At 38.6% G+C, this 25,213-nt stretch overlaps 1 protein-coding gene across 6 annotated transcripts in view; it reads right to left on the reverse strand.

Moving 5' to 3' along the window:
- Pde1a (phosphodiesterase 1A) overlaps positions 1 to 25,213 on the reverse strand; it is a 267,795-nt gene that overhangs the window by 73,888 nt on the left and 168,694 nt on the right. For all 6 annotated transcript variants that reach the window (XM_076928955.1, XM_034495039.2, XM_076928956.1 and 3 more), the window contains one exon: positions 13,268 to 13,381. In XM_076928955.1, coding sequence (XP_076785070.1) covers positions 13,268 to 13,381 — 114 coding nt within the window. The remainder of the gene's footprint in view (positions 1 to 13,267; positions 13,382 to 25,213) is intronic.

The raw sequence follows: 25,213 nt of genomic DNA on the forward strand, positions 1-25,213 counted from the left end.
ATTCTTAGCTCAAAATATATCTTTGAATATATTCGATTAGGCACAAAGCTTAACATTCCACTAATTATCAAGGTTTTGGTTAATAAGCATCCTCTGTGGCTAAGCTACCTGACTTTCTAATCATGCTTCTGGCTTCATCATCTACTACCTGGATAGCTTAGAACAGCAGCTGTCACACAGTAAGCTCTTGCGGGAGCCCCAGCTGTTTACACCTCTACGTGAATTAGTCTAAGCTGATTTCCTTTCACCAACACATAAGAAAATGTCTCACACCATGAGGTCAGAGTGTTTGAAGCATGTATGATATGGATAATGCCAAAGGAGACTTAGGAAAGAAAAGTGCTCTCTCTCTGTCTCTCTGTCTCTGTCTCTGTCTCTGTCTCTGTCTCTCTCTCTCTCTCTCTCTCTCTCTCTCTCTCTCTCTCTCTCTCCTCTCTATTTCTCTCTCCTCCTCTCTCTCCTCTCTCAAGGCAGTGAAAAGACAGTGGCAGAGTTTCAAAAATAATTTTACATAGATTCAAAATTTACCTAGTAGGATAGGAAAAGCCACAGATGCAGAAGTAGAATCGACAATAGCATGTTGAGAAGAGAGGGGAATGGAAAAGAAGTTTCTGTTTCATTGGCACTCCCATTTCATGCCTCTGGTTTCTCCTCTATCTCTCATCACTTCCTTTCCCTTCAAGCTTTATATTTTCAAACTCATCGACTCCATTAGTGCTGCCTATCTGTGCATGGGTGGGCCATCTGCTGCAGCATGGGTAGCCTCTCAGGGATCACACATCTGAAGAAAACTGACTTTGTGTCACTCAGCAGACATCAGCTGCTCATTGATTTTTAGCTAGAATTAGGACTGCCCTCATGGATGTGGAATTTAGGCTGGCTTGGTCTTGTGCATGCAGTCAGAGCCACTATGAGTTCATGTATGCGCTGGCCCTACCCACATGAAGTCCACTGCTGCAGATGTCTACAACCTCTGGCCCTTACAATCTCTCTGCTCTCTCATATGAAGTGATTCTTAAGTCCTAGCATGAGGAGGTATGATTTAAATGTACTATTGAGATCCGAGGACTCCACAGTCTGCTATTCTCTATTGAACAATTATGGGTCTCAGTATTAATCACTATCTATTGCAAAGAACAAACAAACAAAACAATACCCTCCCCAATAGGACTGAGAAATGCATTTATCTGGGTAAAAAGATAAGGGTATAGGAAATGGTTTAAGGCTTTGTCCATTTAGTAGAATATAGTATTAAGTTCTCCCTGGAGTCCATGACCTTGCTGTGTAGTCCGTGAATGAGCTCTGTCTCCTGGAGTGAGATCTTAGATCCAATTAGAGAGTTGTTATTTCCATAGTACTCATGCTAGAGGTGCATTACTATATCTGGGAGGTCAGTGATTATTATAATTTACAGGCTGGTAAGATTTTTTTATCACTTTCTCCTGGGGAACATGTACAGAACCTTCTAATTATGAAACCCAGCCAAGAGGGATGAAACTTTCAGATCAGTACCATCTTGATTTCTCTGTTTTATGACTCAAGAATCAAGTTTAGTATCACTATCAAGTTCAGGAGGGGACATATTATCCTCCCTAATCAAGGGAATGTAAGACAAAAAGCAGTCTGTGCTCCCTCTACCTGTGTCTACTCAAGATTATTAAGAGCTGCAGGTTAAAGATAAAGGGTCAAATTGTAACCCAGAGAGGAATCCCAAGACCTGAGACTACTGAAAACATTACAAATTGACTTCCTGGTACCTCACACCCCCTGACTTAGCTCTTCATGACTCCTTTCTCATTTGTATCCTGGAACTGGGGCGAGGGGCTATCTTTCAACACATGATTACCTCATACATAATAGGGGGTATAACTCCTGGACCACAGTCTTTTGATAACATTAATTTTCTACAAAATGTACCCTCATTTTTCTTTTTATCATAGTGCTTTGTTATATATCTTGGTCTAGCTTTGAACCTATAGTATAGTTTATTAATCCTCCTGCCTCAACTTACAGAGTGCTATAGTTAGAATTGTGAGCTACCACACTAGTTTTATACCAGTGCCTAATGGTCTCTCTGTATTTCTTTTTCTGAAGCCTTGTTGTGATGTTCTCTACTCAAGTAGATCTCAAAGTGTATTTCCCTAGATTGGGAAAATCCTCGTAGACTGAGAATTTATGAGAAGTGGAAACTATCTCTAAGTAGAACCTACTGAATCAGAAATTCTTGGAGCAGTCTCTGAATGCTGTTTTATCCAGCCTTCTGAGTGAAACACCAGGAACACCAGCCTTCAGCAACATCAGTGTTTCAAAACTACTATTCTCCAATCACAGCTTGCCAGATGATGGGCATCTACCTGTCAAAGAGGCTTCTATATTCTTCTATAGAATAAACATAGCATTAGTAGTTATATTTATATGCTTATTATTTCACTGCCAATGAATGACATGGGACAAGTGCTAGAACATTTATTTTGAGTTTCTTGCAATGATGTCACAGATGGGAAATACGTGTATGATGCTTGGTTGCAAAATATGAAAGCCAAAGTTTCACCTGAGTAGAAGTGAGCAATGAATGCTACAAAAAGATAAGGTATATTTATAAGACAGAAATAAGAGAATATAGACTAAATCTCTTAACCCATGGGGCCAAAATAGAAGAGAAAATAGCAGTAGGGTCCTGGCAGTCATTAAACAGAACAGTAATATCAGACTGGTGATCCCCAAGGAACAAAGAGATGTGAGAGAAAAAGATGAGGAGCAAACAGGCAATACATATTTTGGAACAAGTCTTACTGATGAAGTATTGAAAAGAATGATCACATGCCTCTTTAATTATTTTGAAAAATAACCTGTGTCTGATTTCCAGTACTTGATACTTGCTCAAGAATCATCAATGTTGTTTGGCATTATTATAAGATCATTATCATTGTGCTTCATGGAATACTTTGAAGTTTAATCAACCTATTGTTTTGTTTTTTAGAAGATATACATTATTAAATATAAGGATCTAAGTTAGAAAGCACACACCATTGCTTAGAATTATAGCTAGAATAGGATGAGATCTTGCTCTGATCACAGGATAGTAGTATAGGTTCAGAACAAGGCTGACCTATGTTGCCAGAAGGATGCTCTCAAGGATAAATGACACCAAACCTGAGCTAAAGTAGCTTAAACACAGAGGAGATATGTTATTTTAACTAAAAGTAAAAATTAAATGTAGGTTAACTTCGGCAAGGGATTTTCAAAATCAGGAGGTCAGGAGAGAGAGGTGTAATAACTGTTAAGAACAACGACTGCTCTTTCGGAAGACTTGGCTTTGATTCCCAGTAACCTACATGACATCTCACAACAATTTATAATTTCAGCTCCAAGGGATCTTGGAGTGGAAACTTAAGGGTTTTTTTTGGGGAGGGGAGTCGCTTGGATAGTGTTTTGTTGGGGCAAAGATGTGAAGGAATGGTCAGTTAAACTAGACATATGTGAAAGACTAAGACAGACTCGTAAAGGAATGTTTAGCTGAAGTAGACATAGAAGAAAGGATGTTTTGTTAAATATGTGAAAGGGCATATGATGAAAGACATTTTGCTAATGACATATGAGTGATGTCAGCTGATACAGACACACATGTTGAGAAAGACAAGTGCAGAAGCAAGACCTGTGGAAGGTGTGTAAAAATGACTCAAGGGACAATGATGGAGACTGAAGTAGGTTCCTGCTGGTCCCTCCAACTGCTGACTTGTGCTGAGGCTGAGGACTAGCTGTCTCTGCTAGATAGTGCCACTGCTGCCGATAACTGTTTGTGATCCCGACTCTAATGAACTGGATTGCTGGTTGTATATTTAAAGTATTTGCTAGTGGATTGCTGCTGACCTGTGAACTAAATTTGCCAGTTTAGTTCACAGACTGGTGTTGCTACAAAGAATCTTTTCTAAACAGGTCCACTAACTTTCTTTTCCACTACTTTTGGTGGGTGGTGGGCTAAAAGAGAGATTAAAGTATTTAAAAACAATATTAAAATTAAGATTTTAAAAAATAAAGTTACAGGATATGATGCCCTTTCTGATCTCCATGGGCACTATACATACAAGAAATAGACAGACATACATACTGACAGAACACTCACACATAAAAACACTAAAATAATAATAATAATAATAGGCTACCAACTTGAGACTGGAAAAAGATATCAGAGGTGCTAAAGAAGAAAACTGAGAAAGTAAAGTGATGTGATTCTAATCTATTACAAATAAAAAATAAAAATCAGATTAACAATATCTAAAGCACAGATTCCTTTTATCTTTTTGTATGCCAATTTTAATGTTTAGGGTTTTTTTTCTTGTAGTAAAATAGCTTTTTCATAAACTCTCTTGCTGGAGAAGTGTCTCTGTACAGTGCTGGCCAGACAAGTATGAGGGCTTGAGTTCCAATCCCACATAAAAGCAAACCAACCAACCAAAACAAAACAAACCAACAGGGCATGATAGTATGCTCCTGTAAACCCAGCACTGGGGATGCAAAGACAGGAGTGTCTCTGGAGCTTGTCAGTCATTCGATCTAGTCAAATTGGTGAGAGAGGAATTGATGAAGATACTCAGTGTTGAGCTCTAGTTTACACACACACACAATCATTTTTAAAAATTAAGTATCACACTCACACAATGCCCTCTCATAAGGAAAAAAACTTTTGCCAACAGCCTTATCAATCTTTCTGGAATTCCTTTTGGATAGAATTGATCTCTAAACACTGTGGCTAGGAAACTTGGAACTAGCCATTCATTTCAGTTAATTAGGTAGGATTCACTCATACTGATTCTTGGGCCAAATGTCCCTGGAAAAGGATATGGAATAGTTTAGAACCAAATTTTAGGGTATATTCAATATGAATTTAATATGAATATAAATATGAATTTAATATTCATATTTCAATATGAATCTAATTGTTTATTGTATATTTCAAATTTATTAACTTCTCATCAAAACTAATAGTGTAACTCCTTATATTTTTGAGAATTTCATGCAATAATATGCAATGATATCTGAAAATTGCATAATATATTGTCTTAGATATAACTTTCAAATGACTGTCATGCATATTATTAGAAAAGAATAGTGTTTAAAAAGGGACATTTTTTAGTCTAAAGAATTTATTTTACATGTTGTAATTGTGAAATCTTATTTAATATGTGAAGGTTTTGTCAGTCATTTCTAAGAACAACTGATGATAATTCTTTTTGTCCGCTCACATTAGTGAAGCTGTTTCTGAGGTTTATAGAAAGTAACAAACCACAGATGGTCAGAAAAGATGAAAACCAAACAAAACTGGTGTGACTTTTTTTTTCAGCCTGGTTTTCACACCCATGTACGAGGTGAGTACAGCCTACAAACACAGTATTCCAAACAGCTTATGCCACAAAAACAGAATTCATGAAAACCTTATCATTTGTTTTTGAAGATGTACTGATCTTTAGCACACACAGTTCACCTGAACAGATGTTCTTGGTATTTCTTCCAAGTGAAACTGAGCAAAGCAAAGGCCACATTTACAAGCTCTTCCCTTCTAAGCAAAACATCAACTGACTCCTTGCCTTGTCCTGCTGGCCAGGGTAGGTTAATAAGAACACTTGGGAACCAATGATTACAGATTTTTACAGCAGAAAGAAATTGAGGATTCATCTTCTGTGTGAGAAAAGTAACAGCTGAGAATGAAAAATAACAACAAAAAAAGAAAAGAAAGAAGGGAGGAAGGACAGAAGGGGAAAAACCACTTCCCATAATCAATAGCAAGAGGAAAATAAAACAGTATCTGAACTTCCAGCCAACTGATATTCTCAAGCTCCTATGCACACCCTCATCCAGGTCCTCTTGCCTGAAGAATTAACAGAGATATATTTTATTTATTTTTAGTTTGCAGAGTCAACAACATATAGTTAGTGTTTTTTTTTAAGAAACACTCTCATCCTTCTCAATTTGTTGCCAAGTGACTTAAATAGCATCCCTTCTCTTGGGATGTGTGACACATAAGCTTATGTATCCAGTTCCCCTGGACACAATGATTGTTCAAAGATAAGCTTACTGGCTAACCCAAACAAATCAAATATGAGAATATGCTTGTTAGATCCTGTAGCAAAGAACGCCTTTTCATTCCTTTTAGATTTGATAGTTTTCAGAAAGTTTGAAGCTTGGAAATACTGGTAATGTCTTACTACCCCTCACAGCATCTGAGAGATCATTCCAGAACAAGCAGAACAGATCAGCCTCTGCTGACATCATCTGTACCCGGAGTCAACCTATTTTATAGGCAGCACTAGTGGGCAATTTTTTGGTTAATGGGAGCTAGTAAATCAACTGTTCTGTTTAAGTGGGGTTGGCTGAGCTCAAGTCATAATTGAAACATCCTCAAAGATGTTTATAGCTCAGTTCTCCGCTTCCCTTCTTCCTCTCTTTAATGTTTTTAAGTGTGAGAGGAATACACAGAATCAATGCCATGGTGATGAGCACAGAGAATTTTCTCTCTACATCACCAGGGTCCAAATGCTGTGTGTCTCACTGCTCACACTTGGACCATGACTCCTGTAACCCCTTACCCACCTGTGGTGAGCACTTGGCTCAAACTCTAACCTGCCTTTCTGATTCAAAAATACGGCTCACACCCATTCATTCAGGAACTCTTAGCTGTGCACTGGTTAGTTCCAGCTAACTTCTTCAAGTATGTGACCCCATTAATATTTTGTTCTGTTTATACTTTTCTGCCATACTAGCAAACTCTGGAAGCACGACTGTAAAAATTTCTTCAAAACCATCCTCACTAACTCTGCTCAACATCATACTGTAGCTAGTGGCTTTTTCCCTTTGCTGGAATTGTATTTCAGAGGGTTAGGAATTTCCCAACGCATCCAGGTTCTCCCTGAGAGATTAGATTCACCAACTCAGGAACCCTATGCCATACTCTACCCAGTCCACACTCTTCTGATCTATGGCCCATGTCTGTGCCTACTTCTCTTCTTTTCAGCTTTACCCTGTGATTTTCTTAATCTTTTAAAGATTTTTACGCACACACCCCACTCCACAGACTTCTTTCACATTTCTATCCTCACCCCGACTGCTAGTACTAGTATAATATGGTAACCAAGAGTCTTTAAAACCTTAATGGTTGAAAGTGAGAAAACCTGACATTTGAAAACTTTTTTTAAAAATATGTATTCTACAGAGGCTTAATTTTAACTTTTGTGAAGACTGTTCCTTTGTTGTATTGAAAAATCTTTTGAATATGCCTCTTAGTTGCACTAAAGGGAAGATTCTACTCTGACATACAAGAGACTTAAAGCATGGGATGAACATGACATCATCTTTGAATAATCATGAACAAGACTATCCTTGAGCATGCAGATACACCAATGCAGATTCATCACCCTACCATTTTTATATGCATGGATTTTGACTGCATTCTTCTAGCCCAGATGTTAATCCTAGGAGAAGAAGGTCCAACTGAACATTAACGTTGATGGTCCTCTTATGTTAATCTTTGGACTTGAGAGTCTGAATTCAAGGTAGGAAGACATGTTGAAAGGCTCCCGTATGAAACGGTGGCCTGGTCTCTATCAGGTAGACATAAACATGGAGAGCATACAGTGGGGTCTTTGTGAAGGGGATGCACTCTGAGTTCTGAAAGCACCCATTAGGAAGCTCTTACAGCAGTTACAGAAAATTTGAGCTTCTTGAACTGGAGAAGAGGATTCAGCTCATGCTTCAGAGACTGCTTATATTATTTGGACTTAATAAACATAATGGCCTACATAAAAACAAATAGGTTGGAGCCAGCACTGGCTGCCAAGCAATGTGACAAGACAGACTGGCAAAATAAGGAAATATTCAGTGGAGAGTCTTTAAGATAGGGGAACCCAGCCACACAGCAAAGGAATTCTAGTTAGCAATGACTAAAACGATCAGAAACTCTGGGGTTAGAACTTTCCAGTTCACATCTCTAATGGATACCCTGTATCAATTCAATGTTTGGATACTTAGCACATTCTTAATGCTTTGCATCTTCAAACCTCTTATTAGAAGCTGTGCCCTGAAGAATGGTCTGAGAGAGCTACAGCAGAGAGCAGATTCATTAGGAAACACATGCAAGTCCAGTTGTGGTTGGTTTGAAATCCAGACTCTAAATGGTTACCACACACTACTCCCTCTAGTTGCAACTAGCTGCTACTCCTTGAAGTTTTTAATCTTGGTTCTCAGTCTCTGTAACACCCAGCCTTCTTTTGGGGGTCAGGCTTGCCCTCTGTCTTCACATTGCTCTTCACCTTTCTTGTTCTACTATAATTCCCATCCGATTCTGATAGTGACTTACCATGTTCACTCAATAGGTGAGAGGCCAGTGGAAGTTCACTGGTAAATTCCTGCACCAAATGACTCTCACTTACCAGGTACTCACTCAGTGTCTGCCAGTGCAACTTTTTAAGTGCGCTGACTGGCATCAGTGCAGTCTCAATTCTGTATGACCTTTCTCAAGATAAGAACTCATAGGCTTAGTTAGAAAGCTAGTCAAGAGATAATGTGTTAGCAGGGGCTAGATCTCTTCCATCATTTTGTTCAGATCTTTTATTCTATGGCTGTGTGCATTTTCTCCAAAACTCCAAACTGCTCTCAGACAATTATTTGATATTTTCCTTAGTGGGCTTAAATTCTATATCTTAATATATTCTGTAACCCAAACATGCAAAGTGTATCTCATTTTACATGTACAATAAAAATAATAGTTACAATCCAACTTTTTCTCTACCTGGCATAAGTCACACATAGTCTTCATGTCAACCCTCATCTGTGTTTCATGAGAAAGTTGAGTACTCTAGATTAAGTGCCTTTATTTCAGTTTTGAGTTGAGGGTCCTGACTTTGAATGACCTGCTCTTTTTAAGTTCAGAGACTATAGTCTAGTCATGATAATCATAAAGATGGGTTCATTTTAACCAAAATAAAAGAGGAAATTATGGTTTTAGGTATTAGCAAACACAATATACAGCTGCCTACCCTGGTATCCATGAAGCCAGGGATGCTTCTTTGCTTGGCTGTGCTACAATCCAAATAAGGACAAGTGTATTCTTTTTAGATCACATGGATTACAACTGTGTAACTTTAAAGAATAATAGCCTCTAGAGACATGTCTGAAAGACTCACAAATTCTGGCATTTTCAAATTTATAAAACCTAATAAATGATCATATTCACTGTGGAATTTACAATAATCTCCATAAAAGTCATATTTCTATTTCTATCAGAAATTTTATTTTTCTAAACAAAATCATCTTTACAGTGAGATTTTTGTTTTGATTTATTTTAACCGAAACCCTGCAGTCATATTTAGTAGAAAGAATTGCATGCATGTGTGTGTGCACTGATAAATTAAAATTCCTATTTTATCCTGTGTTAATCTTTTATTCAAATATCTCCATGGAACATGCACAGAACAGTTTACTTTCTTGAAAGGCTCGCTAGATACAATTTTCAGAAGCCAGAGTATCTTAAAATGTAAACTAGCATGCAACTAAATGCTGCCTAAGTCTTTCTGTTACACAGCCTACTTTACTAGAATTCTTAAGACAAACGGCAAACACATCTCAGAAATATGCTCAACTCCATGCTTCAGGCCTTACAAAATACATAGGAAATCAATTTGAATTATGGGGTTTTGCTCTAAAATGCCTTAAGTGCGCATTTCCAGCACAAAATTGGAAGATTCTTGAGAAGTAGTTTTAGGTCTAGCCACTGGCCTGATGGAAATGCTTAGCCATAGGCTTTCCAGGGAAGACAAAACTCCAATGCGTGGCTTTGATTCTCTCCAGGGCATAATGTCCCACTGTAGCTGAGTTCACGGCAGCAGTATGTTAACATAAGGTCGTAACAGGGAAAGATGAGAATGCCCTCTGAATACCATGGAATCTAAGAATTTGTGATCAAAAGGTCCATAAACATCTTTAAAAGTACGTGTGTGTGTGTGTGTGTGTGTGTGTGTGTGTGTGTGTACATTTGTGTAGGTAGGTACAAGAGGATAAGAGATAAGAGGATATCTGGTCTAACTTTCTATTTTTTTTGTTTGTTGTTTGTTTACCATATTTCCCTGAGTTCTCTCAGTGAACTTGAGGCTCTCTACCTTCCTCTGTCAGAAAACTCCAGAAATTCATTGTCCCAGGCCCCCACCCACACTGGGGTAACAGGAGTTGACTTTCCTACGTGGATGCTGGGGAAATCTTCCTGCTTGGGCAGCAACTACTTTTGTACATTAAGCAACTGCTCCAGTCTTGAAAATACCTGTGAGTTAACCCTAACTAAACAGATTAGGGTGTGAATGGTAGTTAATAACCCAACTCCAGTGTCAAGAATGCTAGAGGCTCTAACTCACTCTTCAGTGTACTCTCTTACATAAGCTGTGTAAACGTTTCTGGGATTCATTGTCTTTATGCTCAAAATAGTAATAAGAGAACTTGTATCTCCTAGGGCTGCTGTGATGTTTTAAATGAGCTTCAGTGCTCCCATTAGTAAATGCAGAAAGTAATCACTCTGATTATTGCATTGGGTTGTGGAGAGCTAGTAGCCTTTAGACGACAGTGTAAATTTAGGGAATTATTATTAATCTAATGAACACGATGCTATGGAAGGATTTAAACACAGGAGCAGGGCTCTGGGGCTATAGTTCATTTTGTGAAGCACTTGCCTAGCATGCATAAAGCCCTGTGTTTAATACCCAGCACTACATAAACTAGAGTTTATGCAAGCCAATAAATAACTCACTGTCCTGGACCCTAACCTGCACTGGAAACAACCAACACAGCAGAAGCTGAATTTCTACCATTGTGCTGAACCTTTTTTTCCTGTACTAGAGAGCAATTTTCAAATGTAAGAGAATTACAAAAAAATGCAACATGTATTTAAATGACTTGAGGACCATGGAGACCTAAGCTAGCAAAATAACCATGAAATCATAATTTCCATGGGAAGGACATAATTCCATGGGAATGAATAAATATAGCATATTATCAATCAAATAAACTTTGCACATCCAGGCAAATAAAAATTACATATGCAGCAAGATGTTGGAAAGCTCCAAGGAAGTGTTGAATTTTAAAGTTCATTTATAAATAAACATCACATATAATGTCTGGTCCAAAGCAGACTGAAGAACCTTAAACCTGCTAAGTTCAATCAACTTATGAACTGTAAGTCATACAGCTGAAAGCAAAAGTCTAAAGAAAGTATAGGAGCATCTTCTGCATTTAGCACATACCTGGCTCTGTTCCCTTTGAATGACCACCTATGCCTTATGCTTTCAATGAAGATCAACCAAGCAAACAACTCAGGGAAGGATTGTAAAGTAAAAAGAAACCTGTGATTTTTCACCTCTTAATAACTCCAAATTGGGGCTCAGAGGGTAGTGAGGTGGTGCATGCCTTTAATCCTAGCACTGGGGAGGTAGATGGATTTCTTAGAGTTTGAGACCAACTGGTCTACATAGTGACAGCAGCACAGTCAGGGCTCACAGAGAAACCCTGTCTCAAAAAAACAAAGCAAAACAGACAAACAAAAATTCCCAGCAAAACAAAACATAAAATCAAAAGAACAAACAAAAACTTGTAAACCAGAGAAATTATATTTTACGGCCCAAGGATGCAGCCTTCTCAATGCAGCCTGCATTGAGAATCTTTCTCTTAGAAGTAAAAACATTTTAATTTGGGGGTGTATAAAAGTTTAACACAGGATTCAAGAGCTCCAAAATTACTTGATTAGTGAAACCAGTAAAATGAAATATCAGTTGTGGTCCAACCTCCATAAATCGAGGGGAGAAAAATCCAGAATAAACTATTTTATTATGTCACTGGAAAATACATGACATTCAGTGGGAGAATTGAGAACACTGGGACTAAGGTGGGGCCAGGACATTGATGAATCATTTCTTTATATATTTGACTTGAGTCATACTGTAACAGGCAAGCACAGACATTTATTTCAATTACTTGAATAAGACGGCAAGAATCTAAAAACACTTAGCCTAGACCCTGACCATAGATAACAGTATAAATGTATTGCCTGTTAGCTGTTTGTGAAGTTCAGCACACAGAGATGAATAGTTCCAACCCATCTCTATTTTAACACTTCTCACCTTCTCCCTGGTCAGACTTGACCTACGTGAACATGAGCAGAGGGGACAGGGCCTGGTAGCATGTACACACTCCTTGTCTTCTGCACACTCTACTGTTACAGGTAGGTCAACGATGGGTGAGGAAATAGTAGGGTAAGGATCTTAATAGACTTTTTCATGTTACTGCAATCTATATAAATTCTCAAACCTTGGTTCTTTTATTTTATCATAGGCATTTATGAGTCCTTCAGAGATAATTAATTCAAAAGTACATCTTGAACCTTATTTTCTCAGAAATTATGACTGCACTGATGGAGTTACAGTCCTGACTCCTATATGAGAAATAAGTGCAGTCTCTCCCTTTTCCCCATTTGTCAGCACTCGATGGTACATCCAGAAACCTCCTCCTAATTCCCTTTTGTCTTTGAACTGAACTCCTGCAGTGTGCCTGCCCCTCTGCTCCTGCACGGGGGCAAATCTCTTTTTCTTGTAACTTTCACCTTCTCTGGTGGGAAGTTTAGACCCTGCCTCAATGTTTTCTGAGTACCAGGAGAGACTAGTCAAATCACTTGAATTTACAAGTGATTTAATGGGGAATTTGTCAGAGAGCCACAATACTGTGTTGACAACCCTCTTTAAATAAATGTCTCCGTCCAAACCTCCTCCAACTGCCAACTATGATGCTAGGTTTGGGGCATGAGATACTTAGCTAACCCTCAGAAGCCCTCCACATAAGACCTGATGAATCTATTTCATGGGTCTCACACCCCTTTTCTAATAAGAGATTTTGTATTCTGAGACTATAGAAGGAACTCTTACATTAGTAAAACCTACTTTAAGCCTACATAAGTCTTTTGATATTTAAATTTTAAGAACAGTAAAGATGAAGAAGCAATAAATTATTTTTGTTTAATAATTGTACTCTTTGACTATTTTATTATGTTCAATTATTTGGACCTACTAATAATTTTAAAAAGAATAATATTCCAGTTAACTAGCTACATGAAAATGAACTTCAAATTTTAATATTTTGATTTTTCTTTCATACCAAAGATGAATAATTTGGTTTATAATATAAAAGGGCCAAGAGGAGAGACAGAGAGGAGAAGACAAAAGTGTGTGGAGCTACGACTCACCTTGTCTCATCGATGTAAACAGCTTCCAGTACTGATGCTGCATATTCGATATTCTTCTTTAGGTCAACAACGTTGACGTCCCCTTTCTCTAGCTGCTTCACTAAGCATCTTAGTCTATTTAAAAAAGGAAGGGAGAGAAAGAGAGAGAGATTTTTTTTATTAACTAGAAATAGCTCAGTGTTAAGCACAAAAACTAAATAAAACAGCTAACATAACTACTTCTAGAGCATTATGCAGAGATGTTTTCATTTTGTATAATTAAAACCAATCTTCTTAATGTAAGTAATTATTACAAATGATATTCACATCTCAGGAATATTACAAATATTAGTATGTAGTATGATAACCATATTCAAGGCCAATTTTTCTGAAAGTTCAACACAACATGTTCAAGACACATTTCTAAGAGTCTATTTTTAGGGTTAGAATTTTATCTAAAATCCTTCTGCTTCTCCAGGGCTGGCCATGATATCTTCTGATGGCACCTTAACTACTGTCCACTATATGCAACAAAGGCAGAAAGATGAAAGGTAACGTTTGATTCCAGGAGATGAGCAACTCTGTCGCATTGACCCTTCCCCTCCATGACACTCTCAGCACAGGTCTACAGCAACAAAGTGAAGTACAACAAAGTCAGGTCTAGAATGCCGATTGACACAGACTCTGAGATGATTAAGATCAGAGTTTTAGGACCGCAAATTTGGGGATAATGGTCATGCAGCAATAGACATCCAACACAGTGAGTTAATACACATGATCTGGATATAAGTGTGACACTTTGGGGAACTTCTTTGCATTAAATTGTAAGACAGACATCTTTGGAAATGCTTTCCTGGGCTGAAATGGAGCCACATTGCTTGTTCAGATCCACTACCTCTCACAGAGTACAGACAACCATAAACCCCTTTCTGTACCCAACACAGATAAACAATATGAAGACACCTTAGCTATTTCTCTACATTGTGAGATGCTTTAATGTCGTTTCTGTTCAGAGGCGACGGCAGAACACACCTCCACTTGAGCACTAGCTGAAATAGGATGACTTCAATTTTCCGGCAGTTTAACTTCTAGTGATTTCCAATACCAAGCTTTAGAGTATTCGAGAACGAACTGGGAGCTTTGTAAAAGCCGGTTGACATTCCTCCACCTGGAGAAATATTTTCTCTGTAGAAAATGTCACACCTTAGTTAAAACTTCTCAAGGAGGTGTGAACTATCACACTTTCTCAACATGAATTTTGTGTAATAAAATACCTGCAGACATTACAACGTGAGTTGTACATACCAAATGACTTACACAGAGTTGACACAGAAAAACAAAGTCCAACTTATGGGAAGTATGACTCTACCAAGCTCTGTAGAAAGAGATGGTAAGCCTAGCACGGAGGCTTGATGCGGCACTGTGAGAATAATGAAGTGGCCCAGAAAGGATTCAGAAACTTCTGGCCCATAAACTTTAAATTTGATCAAGTTGCCTTTCATTTATGAAAGTACCAAGGATTTTTCACTTCCATTTCTCTGTATTAGTGTAAATATTTATTGTGAATGCATTCTCCTTATGAGAGTTGTTGAGTACTGTTTGACTGTAGCTGGTTGTAGGGTATACTTGCAAACTGTGCATTTTCTATATAATGATTGTTTTTGGCTGAATAGTATTCCAATAAATTTTTGCCACATCTTCCTTATTTATTCACTGTGATAGGACACTGAAGTTGTTTTGATTTGTTTTGATTGTTTTGATATACAGAACTCTCTTTCATACTCTGATTTTATTTTGTTTTATGTGTTGTCACTTAAGCTATTTTTTTTTCAAACTGAAAAGCTTCCCTCGCCATGCCTAGGGAGGACTTACAAGCAACCTAGGAGATTGTGTCAAATTTCTAGGTAAGTCTATTTGGATACTTCCAGATGGGAATTCACTGAGAGGGAAACTTGACCCTTGATGGCACCTTCTCATGGACTCTGGGAAAGAGAATGTCACCAGAGTATAAGTTTTCTGGCTGGCTATGATGTGAGCTGTCTTCCCAAGTGTAACTTCACTGTCATGATGGGTTGAAGCCTCATAAACAGTGAGCAAGATAAACCTTTATCCCTTAAGTTGTTTCTGTCAAGTATTGAGGGCATATGGAAGAAACCTTAACTAATAAACCACCCAAAGAATATCAGAGAAGCAGGATGGAGGTGATGTATGCCAGGCATGGTGGCATGCACCTCTATCTGCATCACTTGGTGTCTGAACCAAGAGGAAGGGCATCAATTTAAGACCACTTAGGGGTACAATTACTCTGAACTTCATATATATGTGATTAAACCTAATCCTGAAGAAACGAATAAATCAAAATGAAGAACTCAAGAATAAGGAAAAGTTTATACAAAACAAGAGGAGCACTTCCTGGGAGGTTACCACAGGTGGGTTCCTAATTCAGATAGCCTGAGTGGTCCCCAGGGAGTCACTCTATCAGTAGCTTGTTACAGTAAGAGGCCATCATATATACACAATAAGCGTGCACATCAAAAATGTGAACAAGTTTTATAAAGAAAAGTGTTTCCTGCCCTAAAAAACTGACATATATTTTGGGATGACTAGAATTCCCCCTTCTTACCTCTGTTTTTTTATAAGCACGAAATGATTATAACTGAGTGAATTTGCATATATGTATTAAGTATGAGACTATTTATGAATAAAGTTGAAAACATGATATGCACACAGATTTAAAATTGTAAACAAGTTCTCTACTCTTATTAGAATTTTTTATCATCCTCATCATAATCATCATCATCATTAACTGCTTACATTGGTTTTGTTTTGTTTTTACTAGGCTACCAGATATATCTGGCGAAATACCTATCTCATAAAACCTCTGAAGGTTTCTGTCCACACTTAGTAACCAAACCATGTTTAATTTATTCCTTTTAAATACACACACATACACACACACACACACACACACACACACACACACACACTGAAATATCTCCTTATTTGTTCTGACACCGAGTCACACACATTTAGAAGACACATGAAGAGATAGGAAAAATAATCAATTATGCGGTGTGAAGAAAGTATGTCCTAGAGGAATCACATGATCATAGGTGAGGGCAGCAGAAAGGATGCTCCTGGGCTGGGAGTGCACGTGGAGATAAGGCACAGAGGAGAAAATGAAAAGTACTCTAAAGAGACCACAAGAAGACCTATAGAACCAACTCATCTGGGCCCATGGGGCTCATCTTAACCACCAAATATCATGCCTGGGAAGGAACTAGCCCCCCTTTCCACATGCAGCTTGGTCTATTTGCCAGTTCTTCAATAACTGGAGCAGGGGCTGTCTTTGACTTTGTTGCCTGCCCTTGGATCCCTTTCCCCTAACTGGGCAGCCTTGTCTAGGCTCAATAGGAGAAATCCTATTGTAAGTTGACATACCAAGGCAGGTACATCCAGATGAGACATCTCCTTCTCTGAGGAGAAAAGGAAGAGGTAGGGGTTGGGGGAGAGGAGAGGAAGTTGGCTGGAAGGAGAAGAGGAAGGGGAAGCTGTGATTGGAATGTAAAGTAAATAAATAAATTAGTAATAAAAAAGTGCCAATTCTTTTTTTGTAATGAAAGCCAATTCTTTGTAAGAAAATAAAAATAAAAGAAAAATATTGGCCCAAATGTAACAATAATGACTAAAATGATCGAGTTTGTTAAAATGCAATTTATTAGAATAAAATCATAAAAAGAACACTGAAATAATATATTTAACAACTCCATTAAAATGAGCCTTGAGAGATACAAACTACTAAATCTCCAGAAGAAATGGATAAAAATGAATTTGTGTTAAAAGTCCTTCCCGAGAACCAAGAGAGTAGTGGTGAAGTTGAAAGGAACTTGGTCGTAGATACTAATGCTCACATTAAGTATGGACACGTGATGGACAGATGACATCACAACTATCAGGACAAGAACCTGATGAGCCACTTTCAGGCAGTCCTGCCTGCCTTGAATGGGAGGCTAAAACAATACAAAGTAACAATGAAGACCCATTAGAAAATAAAATTATGGACTCCAAAGGTCAACGATCAGGAAATTAACATCTGTGCCTCATCAAAGCAGCAGCACCTTCTGATGTAAGGTCATCCCACACTCATTCCTTCATGCTGTACTGTATTGGTAACTAGTGAATCACGAGCTACAGGTTCCCTAAAAAATGTGAATCACTGAAGGAAACAACAAGGAAAATGGTGGGATCAGTGGGTTCTGACTAGACAGTGTTAGGGCTGCATGGAATAGCATCCTACTGGACCCCAGGCATTTACTAGGGACACATGGAAGGTACTTTCACAGCCCGAACAAACATAACTGTGGAAGAGGATGGATGCCCTTCTTTCCCTGACTTTTCCTAGTTGTGTCACTGTGTGTGTGTGTGTGTGTGTGTGAGTATGTGTGTCTACGTGTATTTATACCATATTTTAGTCCTCAAATGTGCACAACACAAAATACCATGTGATTAGCTTTATGACAGTAGCCTTAAATGCATTTAGATATGATTATGGTCTCGATTTAAAGGAACAAAAAAGTCCTATTGACAGTGTGGTCATCTCTCACGGCTTGTCGAGGATTGTGGTCAGGACTCTTACAGATACCCATATCTATGGCTGCTCAAATCTTTCAGAAACTGGAGCAGTCTTTGCATGATCCTATGCAAAATTTCCTATGGTCGCTTATAATCTTTAATGCTGTATCAGTACTGTGTTAGTAGGTACTATGCTATATCCTTTAGGGCACAGTGACAGAAAGAACAACTGTGGATGTCCAACTTGGAAATAATATTTCTTCATTGCTTTCAAAGCGTGGGTGGATGAATCAAGAGATATGGAACCCATGAGCACAGAGCTCCTGCCACTGTGATGAATGGTTTATTCTCAGTTTAAAATTATATCCAATTTCCACTCTTCTCTAATGACAAGTTAGTAAAGTATTATCACTAGTTCAAGGGATGTTAGCTTATTGTTTTGCAGAAATAGGCATTGCATAATAACCAGCATGTAAAACAAGAATTCCCTTTAAAGGACAGAGATAGTTAGAAAGACCTTCAAGATCCCCCCTTCTTTCTCCTTGGAGACAGAACAAACAAAATAAAAACCTGTACAACCATATAACTCTAAGACAGAAAAAAATTAATCATTTAGACCTAGTCACTGTTAACAGCTCGAAAACACTATGATTTAAATAAATATATACTAAAATGTAATTAAATATACTTGAGGTTGTGTGTCTTGATGAAAAGACAGAAACTTTTGCCCACTAATGAGTTATTTACTCAAATCAAGGAGACAGGCTACGAATAAGGAACACTCATGACAGCTGCGCTGGAGAGCAGCTTAACATCTTAAATGTCATACTCCTGGACGTTTGAGAACTCATTTAGCACTCAGCTCAGCTGTACTTTGTCAAATACCTCTCGTTTGTCCCTCCCATGTCTGTGGCTGGCTCTCTATTATGGGCCTTAGATGCTGCATCTGACCTATGGAGAGAGACTACATTGTAAATCAGAAACATGGAGCACCAGAGGAAGTAGAAGGGAAAGAGGAGTGGAGGCTTCTTGGTACTTGTTCAGTTGCCCTAAAGTATCTTCCTCTTTCTCCTTTCCTTCCTCCCACAACCCCTCCTCCCTTTCTTCCCTCTTCTCCTCTTTCTCTTCTCTTCCGCAGAGGAACCTTATTTGGGAAGCTCTCCACAGAGTTTCTCTCTCCCCGATCCCTCTCTCTACTCTTCTCCTTCTCCCCTCCCCCTCCTTCTCTTCCCTTCCCTCCCCCATCTTTGCCTGTCCTCTTTCAGTCTCTTAATTGTCCCACTGCCTTGTTTTGTTGTTCTTCTTTCTCTGAATTTTTATAACCCTTCTTTTCCTTGATGCTTCTGGTGTATGGACAATACCCAAGGTACCATAAATCAAAGAGATTACGTAACTCTGGCTGCATCTGTGAATACCATACAGATGTAAAGACTATTCATCTCTTTTCCCATTACCTGTGGTGAATCTCTTTCAGCCTGCCACTCACAATACACCCCACTGGAGCTGTGTTACCCACTCTTTCCAGTGATATTTACTGCAGCCCTGTGGATTCACTGAGAAGACTAAAGGCAGGAAAGCCAAGAAAGCCTTCCCCTACTTGACACTCTCCTTGCTTCACAGAAAGGAATAGTACAGACCCAAGAGCTTTCTTCTAGTTTGTGTGTAGTGATGGGCACCTAACCTATGACAGGGTTAGAAAGGCTAAGAAATCCCACAGAAAGCCTGGGCACAGCCACCACCCAGGAAATGCAGACCATCCAGAAATGCTAGAAATCTACAAGCAAGTTGACTCTCTCACACTGGGGGAACCTGATACTGAGAAAGGGTGTTTGTTAGAGGCACTGATGCTAGATGAATCAGAAAATTTATAGTATATTTTAAAAATCAAACAAAAAGGATGTAGACATTAAAAGATTTATGGTTTAAAAGTAGACATGGTAGATTACTGTTTAGAAGTCTTTATTATTGTTCATTCACCACTGAAACTTCACTAATATGACAAAAGAATTGAAAATACAAGCTAACAGTAAGGCCAAAGAGGGCAGCAAATAAGCCTAGAGCAAATTCCAGCACAGATTTGGAGCAGGGTGAGGTGTGGTAGCAGACTCCCTGGGTAGTCAGTCTGATGCACCCTTTCAGCCTGATGCTTCCCTGTCACCTGGGAAGACAGTCTCAAGCAAAGAACTATCTAAAGCAGGGCAGCCTCTGAACTTGTGTGTGAGGGTTGGTAATTGATATAGGAAGGACCCAGACCCACAAGTGGATGGCACTTGCATAGTCTGGGCCCTGGACTGTCTGAAAGTGAATAAGGATAGCTAAAACTACAACACAGTACATTATGTGCAGCTGATAATAGCAATTCTTTCTTTTAAAGTTCTGGAGTTCTGGAGGCTGTGCCCTCCACCAAGACCTGCAGGTCCAGTGCTGGCTCCAGCTGACTTCCTCTTTCCCATGTTCCTCCCCTGGCAGAAGAAGCAAATGAGCTGTTATTAAAAGATTTCTTTTAGTACAGCACAGATTTCCTTTCTGTAGCCCTGTGGCCTCGGGTCTACTCACATCCCACAGGCTCCTCCCCCCCCCCCAAACCATCTTTTTGGCAAGTAGGAGGATTAGATGTCACCATTCAAATTTTTGGGAAGTGGGGTGGAAACAAAACAAACATAACAAGCGGCTTGGAACATTTAATTAATGCAGAAGCATATACCATCAGGCTTGAAAAATACACCAGCAGAGAAGGAAAATCATATAAAAATAGATTTTTAGAGAAATACGCACACAAAAAAATAAAACTACAGAAAAAATATCAACATGGATTTTTTCCAATTATTATAGAGTACATAAGAACACCTGATAAACAGAACAGTTCCACAATGGTACCCAAAGCATAGAAGGCTTTCAGTTACACTTGATACTCAGCAAGAAGAAAATTGAGTCTTTTAAAGAAGCTCTTGAAAGCCCACGCTTTCCCCAGAGATGTAATTCCTAGCATAGGCAGCAATCCAACACAGCTCGAGAGCAGGATACCTTTTATTGTGAAGGCTGTTGTATACACTACAAAAAAAGACCAACAACTTCTAATTTAGATGATTCTCTCCCTCCCCCCCATCTGGATTTCAAAATAAAATTAAGCACGACTTCTGATAAAACATTATAGAATTCCCCTTACCTCCCCCGTACTGTGGCTTTTATACCCACAATCCCTCAGGATCATTCCAGATGATTCTTTTCCTCATGAAATTCTTTTAGGAGTTTTACATTGATATTGACAACAATAGAAATGATGTCATTGCTATCAGCCTCTGGGTGGCAAATTCGGGGATGAATAACATTAGGAAGCAGGAAGTATTAATATCAAGAACCTAATCCTTAAGCTTGATCCCTGAAGTCACAGGACAACCAGGCAAACAGTAAGGAGCCCCCACATTAGTAACTGTGGGGAGTTTTGTTTGTACAGTGGATCACAATGACCTAGGTTGTTTCTGCTGTAGGAACCCTCAATGCCACTAGGACAGACAATCATGATTCTGTCCTTTGACTCTCTTAGTGTTCTTGTTAGATAGGGGTTTGGGTATTTACATGGCTGCCCCATTTACAATCTTCTCATATTATGCTCACACAACTATGCCCATAAAACAGTCTTTATACCTCTATGATCTCATGGGTCTAGTTCGTTGCATAGCTGAATGGTGAGTAATTTCAATCCCGTTCTTAGGTTCTGTTACCATTGTCAGCTGGTTATCAACCCATCACCTTAACTACTGTCATCTCTGCATTTATAGACAATGCTCACAGATCCACCACATCTGTCAGATACCAATCAATAATTTTCTTCTTAATTCTGGAGAGCTATGTCTTGAAGTTTGTTTTCTCCTGGCCCAAATCTGTTCGAGTTGCCCCCCCCCCCCAAATTTGGAGCACACTGTGCACACTGAGGCTTCTAATGACAACATTCTTTATAAGTCACCTGTTTCTGGATTCAGTAACTTCTTCCTTTCTCAATTCTCCATACCTTGCTTTAAAACTCACATCCTCTGGTACATTCCAACTAAGTATGCTTGGGACAAAAATTCTTATGTCTCTGAGTGCTAAAAATATTTTTTTTCTCTTCTTTCCATTTGATTGACACTTTGGCAGAGTACTGTAAGCTGGGAAGCATTTTCTCTCACAATGTATATAAGCTCAGTTTCCCTGTGGTGGGGAATCCACGTGGTTGCAGTGCTTCACTGACAGCTAACAATTTTCTTCCTGATTACATACCATGTTTCAAATGTCATTAAAACATCACTCTCCAATTACTTTTCTTTTGTTCGCTTTCATTTTTATAAAGACACATCTCTACTTATGATTTTAGGTGGGAAGCAGAGTTCAAGTTGGAAAGAAAATAAGTATGTGTGACAATTCATTATCTTTACCCAAAAGTAAAAATAATATAAATAAAGAAGGCGCCATAGGCAAAAACAATAAAGCCAGTTTTATATGAGCTCTCAAAATAACTGGATGAAATATCAATGACCAACAAGCTTATAGAGGCAAATGGACAGCGACCACTTGGTACTGTGTAAAGTATCACCATAGCAAGAAAGAATGGCAGAGGGATTTAAGAAGTGAAGAATCATAGCATAATTCGAAGTTCATGTACAGATATCCAGCTCTGGTCTGCAAACTCAGTCTTCTTACTGTTAATCCTGCAGCTCTTCTGTTTCATCTCTCTGACTCACCCCAAGACTCTGACTATGAAGACTCACAGAGTGTGTCCCGCACTCTAAGATGCTTGACTCATTTCTTTTGGCAATTTCAGTCTTGACTTTTTCTCCTCACCAGTGACTGCAGTGTTTTTGAAGGTGTGACACTCCCTCGTGTTCTATTCTATAATACTAGTGGTAACTTTTCTACTGCAATTTGGTTTTACAATGTCCCATGGGGTGGGGGGAAGGGGGGATTGGGATGAAAAAGTCATAATGAGTTCTTTACTTAGGGGTATTTAGAATAAATTAGCTTTTAAAAAAATGACTTAACACAGGCTTGTGGAACAAATGGCTTGCAATAACTTGAGAGTGATAGAATAAAATAACAAAGGAATCTCAAGAAACCTATTTGAATGCTAAGCACATAGAAGAGAGGCCAGCCAGGATGCTGAGAGCCAGCCAGCCTGTGATGGAACCAGATGTTAAGCACACCCTGCTGAGAAAGGGGGGTAACTGCACACTCAGAGTGAAGTGTCCTCACCACATGTATTCACAGCAAAGGAACAGTGGTGGTGACAGATGCTGGGGTAGTGAAAGGAACAAAGTCATGTGGGTGTTAATCTTTAAAATTCTCTCTCTTGATCACTGCTTAGGCAGTGTACATGTACTCAGTCTCACCTAGCAAATGATTACTGACAGAAAGGAAAAAAAAAAGTTCAGTACTTCAAACAAACAGACGAACAAATGGTCCATTCAGTTTCCAACACTATAGCCGTGATATTTTGAGTTTAATATTAAATATATTTAAAAAGTTTTAAGGAAATAAATCTAAAGCACTGAAGAAAAATCTAAGATATTATTGATATATATTTCTGCTTCTGAATTGGTACACAAGTGTGCATTAGTATACAATGTGATAATGCCATAGATACAATGTAGAAGGCTCAAATCAGGATATTTAGAATTTCCATCTTCTTAAACATTTGTCATTTTTACATGTTGGGAACTTTCCAACTCCCCTCTTCTGGCCGTTCATATGTAGTTGTGCCCTACTGTGCTGTAAACTGTTAGAGCTTATTCTGCCTAGCTCCACTTCATTATCCAATACTGAATCTCCTTTGTCTTTCCCTGTCAGGCTTACACTACTCCCTACGGTGTCTTTCACGTCTCTTCACATTGTTTCAAATAACAAGAGCATCTGCTTCTGTATTGCTGGATAATTGTTCAAGCTTCAGGTGCAGCGTGTTTCCTTCATCGGCTCACGGACCTCTTGGTTCCTTCCCTGTCAGGATTATTGGGAATAGTTCTGCCGTGAGCACAGGAGCACAGGAATTTCTCTGGCAGAAGGCTTTCATTTCCTCTGGCTACATATACAGTCGAAATGTAGACTGACCACATTATGTCTCTGGCTTTGTGAGGAGCCTCCATGCTGTTTTCCATGTTAATGCTTCACAACAGTAGTGTAAGAGATGGTTCAGTGTATTGATCGTGTAAGAGATGGTTCAGTGTATTGATCGTGTAAGAGATGGTTTAGTGTATTGATAGTGTAAAAGATGGCTTAGTGCACTGATCGTGAAAAAGATGGTTTAGTGTAATGATAGTGTAAGAGATGGTTCAGTGTATTGACAGTGTAAATGATGGTTTAGTGTGTTGACAGTGTAAGCGATGGTTTAGTGTATTGATAGTGTAAGAGATGGTTTAGTGTATTAAAAACCAGTTTCGTGGTGGTGGCACACTCCTTTAATCCCAGCACTCAAGAGGCAGAAACAAATGGGCCTCTGTGAGTTTGAGGCCAGCCTGGTCTACAATTTGGGTTTCAGGACAGCCAGGGCTGCACAAAGAGTAAAACCTGTCTCAAGACCAAAACAGTTCTACTATAAAATAAATTGTCCACATTTATTTGACTTTTGAAATAATTTTCCTTGGGACTGCTTAGCTGACAACTTTATTGTAACCTCTTCTCTTTCTAATAAGATCTGAATGAAATGTCTATACTGTGCGTTTTCCTGCAATTTGGGAATTTTTTTTAAAAAGAAATATAATTTTTCATGTGAAGTGAAAACAGTTAAATTTTCAGACTAGGGCAAAGTGGTTTTTTTTAATTGACTGGACTGATTTATTTTTCTTTACATTGAAAAATCTTAGTACAAAAGTAGAATTTATGATTCATTGCACCCTACTTGAATGAAATTTCATAATAGTATGGGAGACATAGTGGTCCATGCCTGTAGTTATGGCACTTGGGAAGAAGAGGGGAAGAGGATTAGGTGATCCTTAGCTGTTTAGCAAGCTCAAAAGCTATGTGAGACCCTGCCAGGAAACAAATCCAAGCAAAAGCAAAGACAAACCCATAATATAACAAAAGCACATCTAAACCACAAAAGACCCTTCTTAATATCTCATATCTGTTTAAATGGTGCAATTATACCTTGGTGTCTTCAGATATAGATCTAAATTTTTATTGTTTCTTCTCAATAGAATATTAGTGGTAATAAAATTGGCATTAACAGTTCTTGCAAACTTTCAACATGCCCTTCGCTGTACAGGAATACTTCGAAGTACAAGGATGATAATAAATCACTCATTCGTCTTGAACACAACTCCTCATGGTGCTTTGCCTTCAGAGATTTAGGTAGAAAAATGTAGCATAGTTACACCTAGAGAACTCTGAAAACCTACTGGAGAGCCTTGAATGAGATGGAGTCTTGAG

The sequence above is a fragment of the Arvicanthis niloticus genome, chromosome 2 (assembly GCF_011762505.2).
Source record: "Arvicanthis niloticus isolate mArvNil1 chromosome 2, mArvNil1.pat.X, whole genome shotgun sequence".
Taxonomy (NCBI): domain Eukaryota; kingdom Metazoa; phylum Chordata; class Mammalia; order Rodentia; family Muridae; genus Arvicanthis; species Arvicanthis niloticus.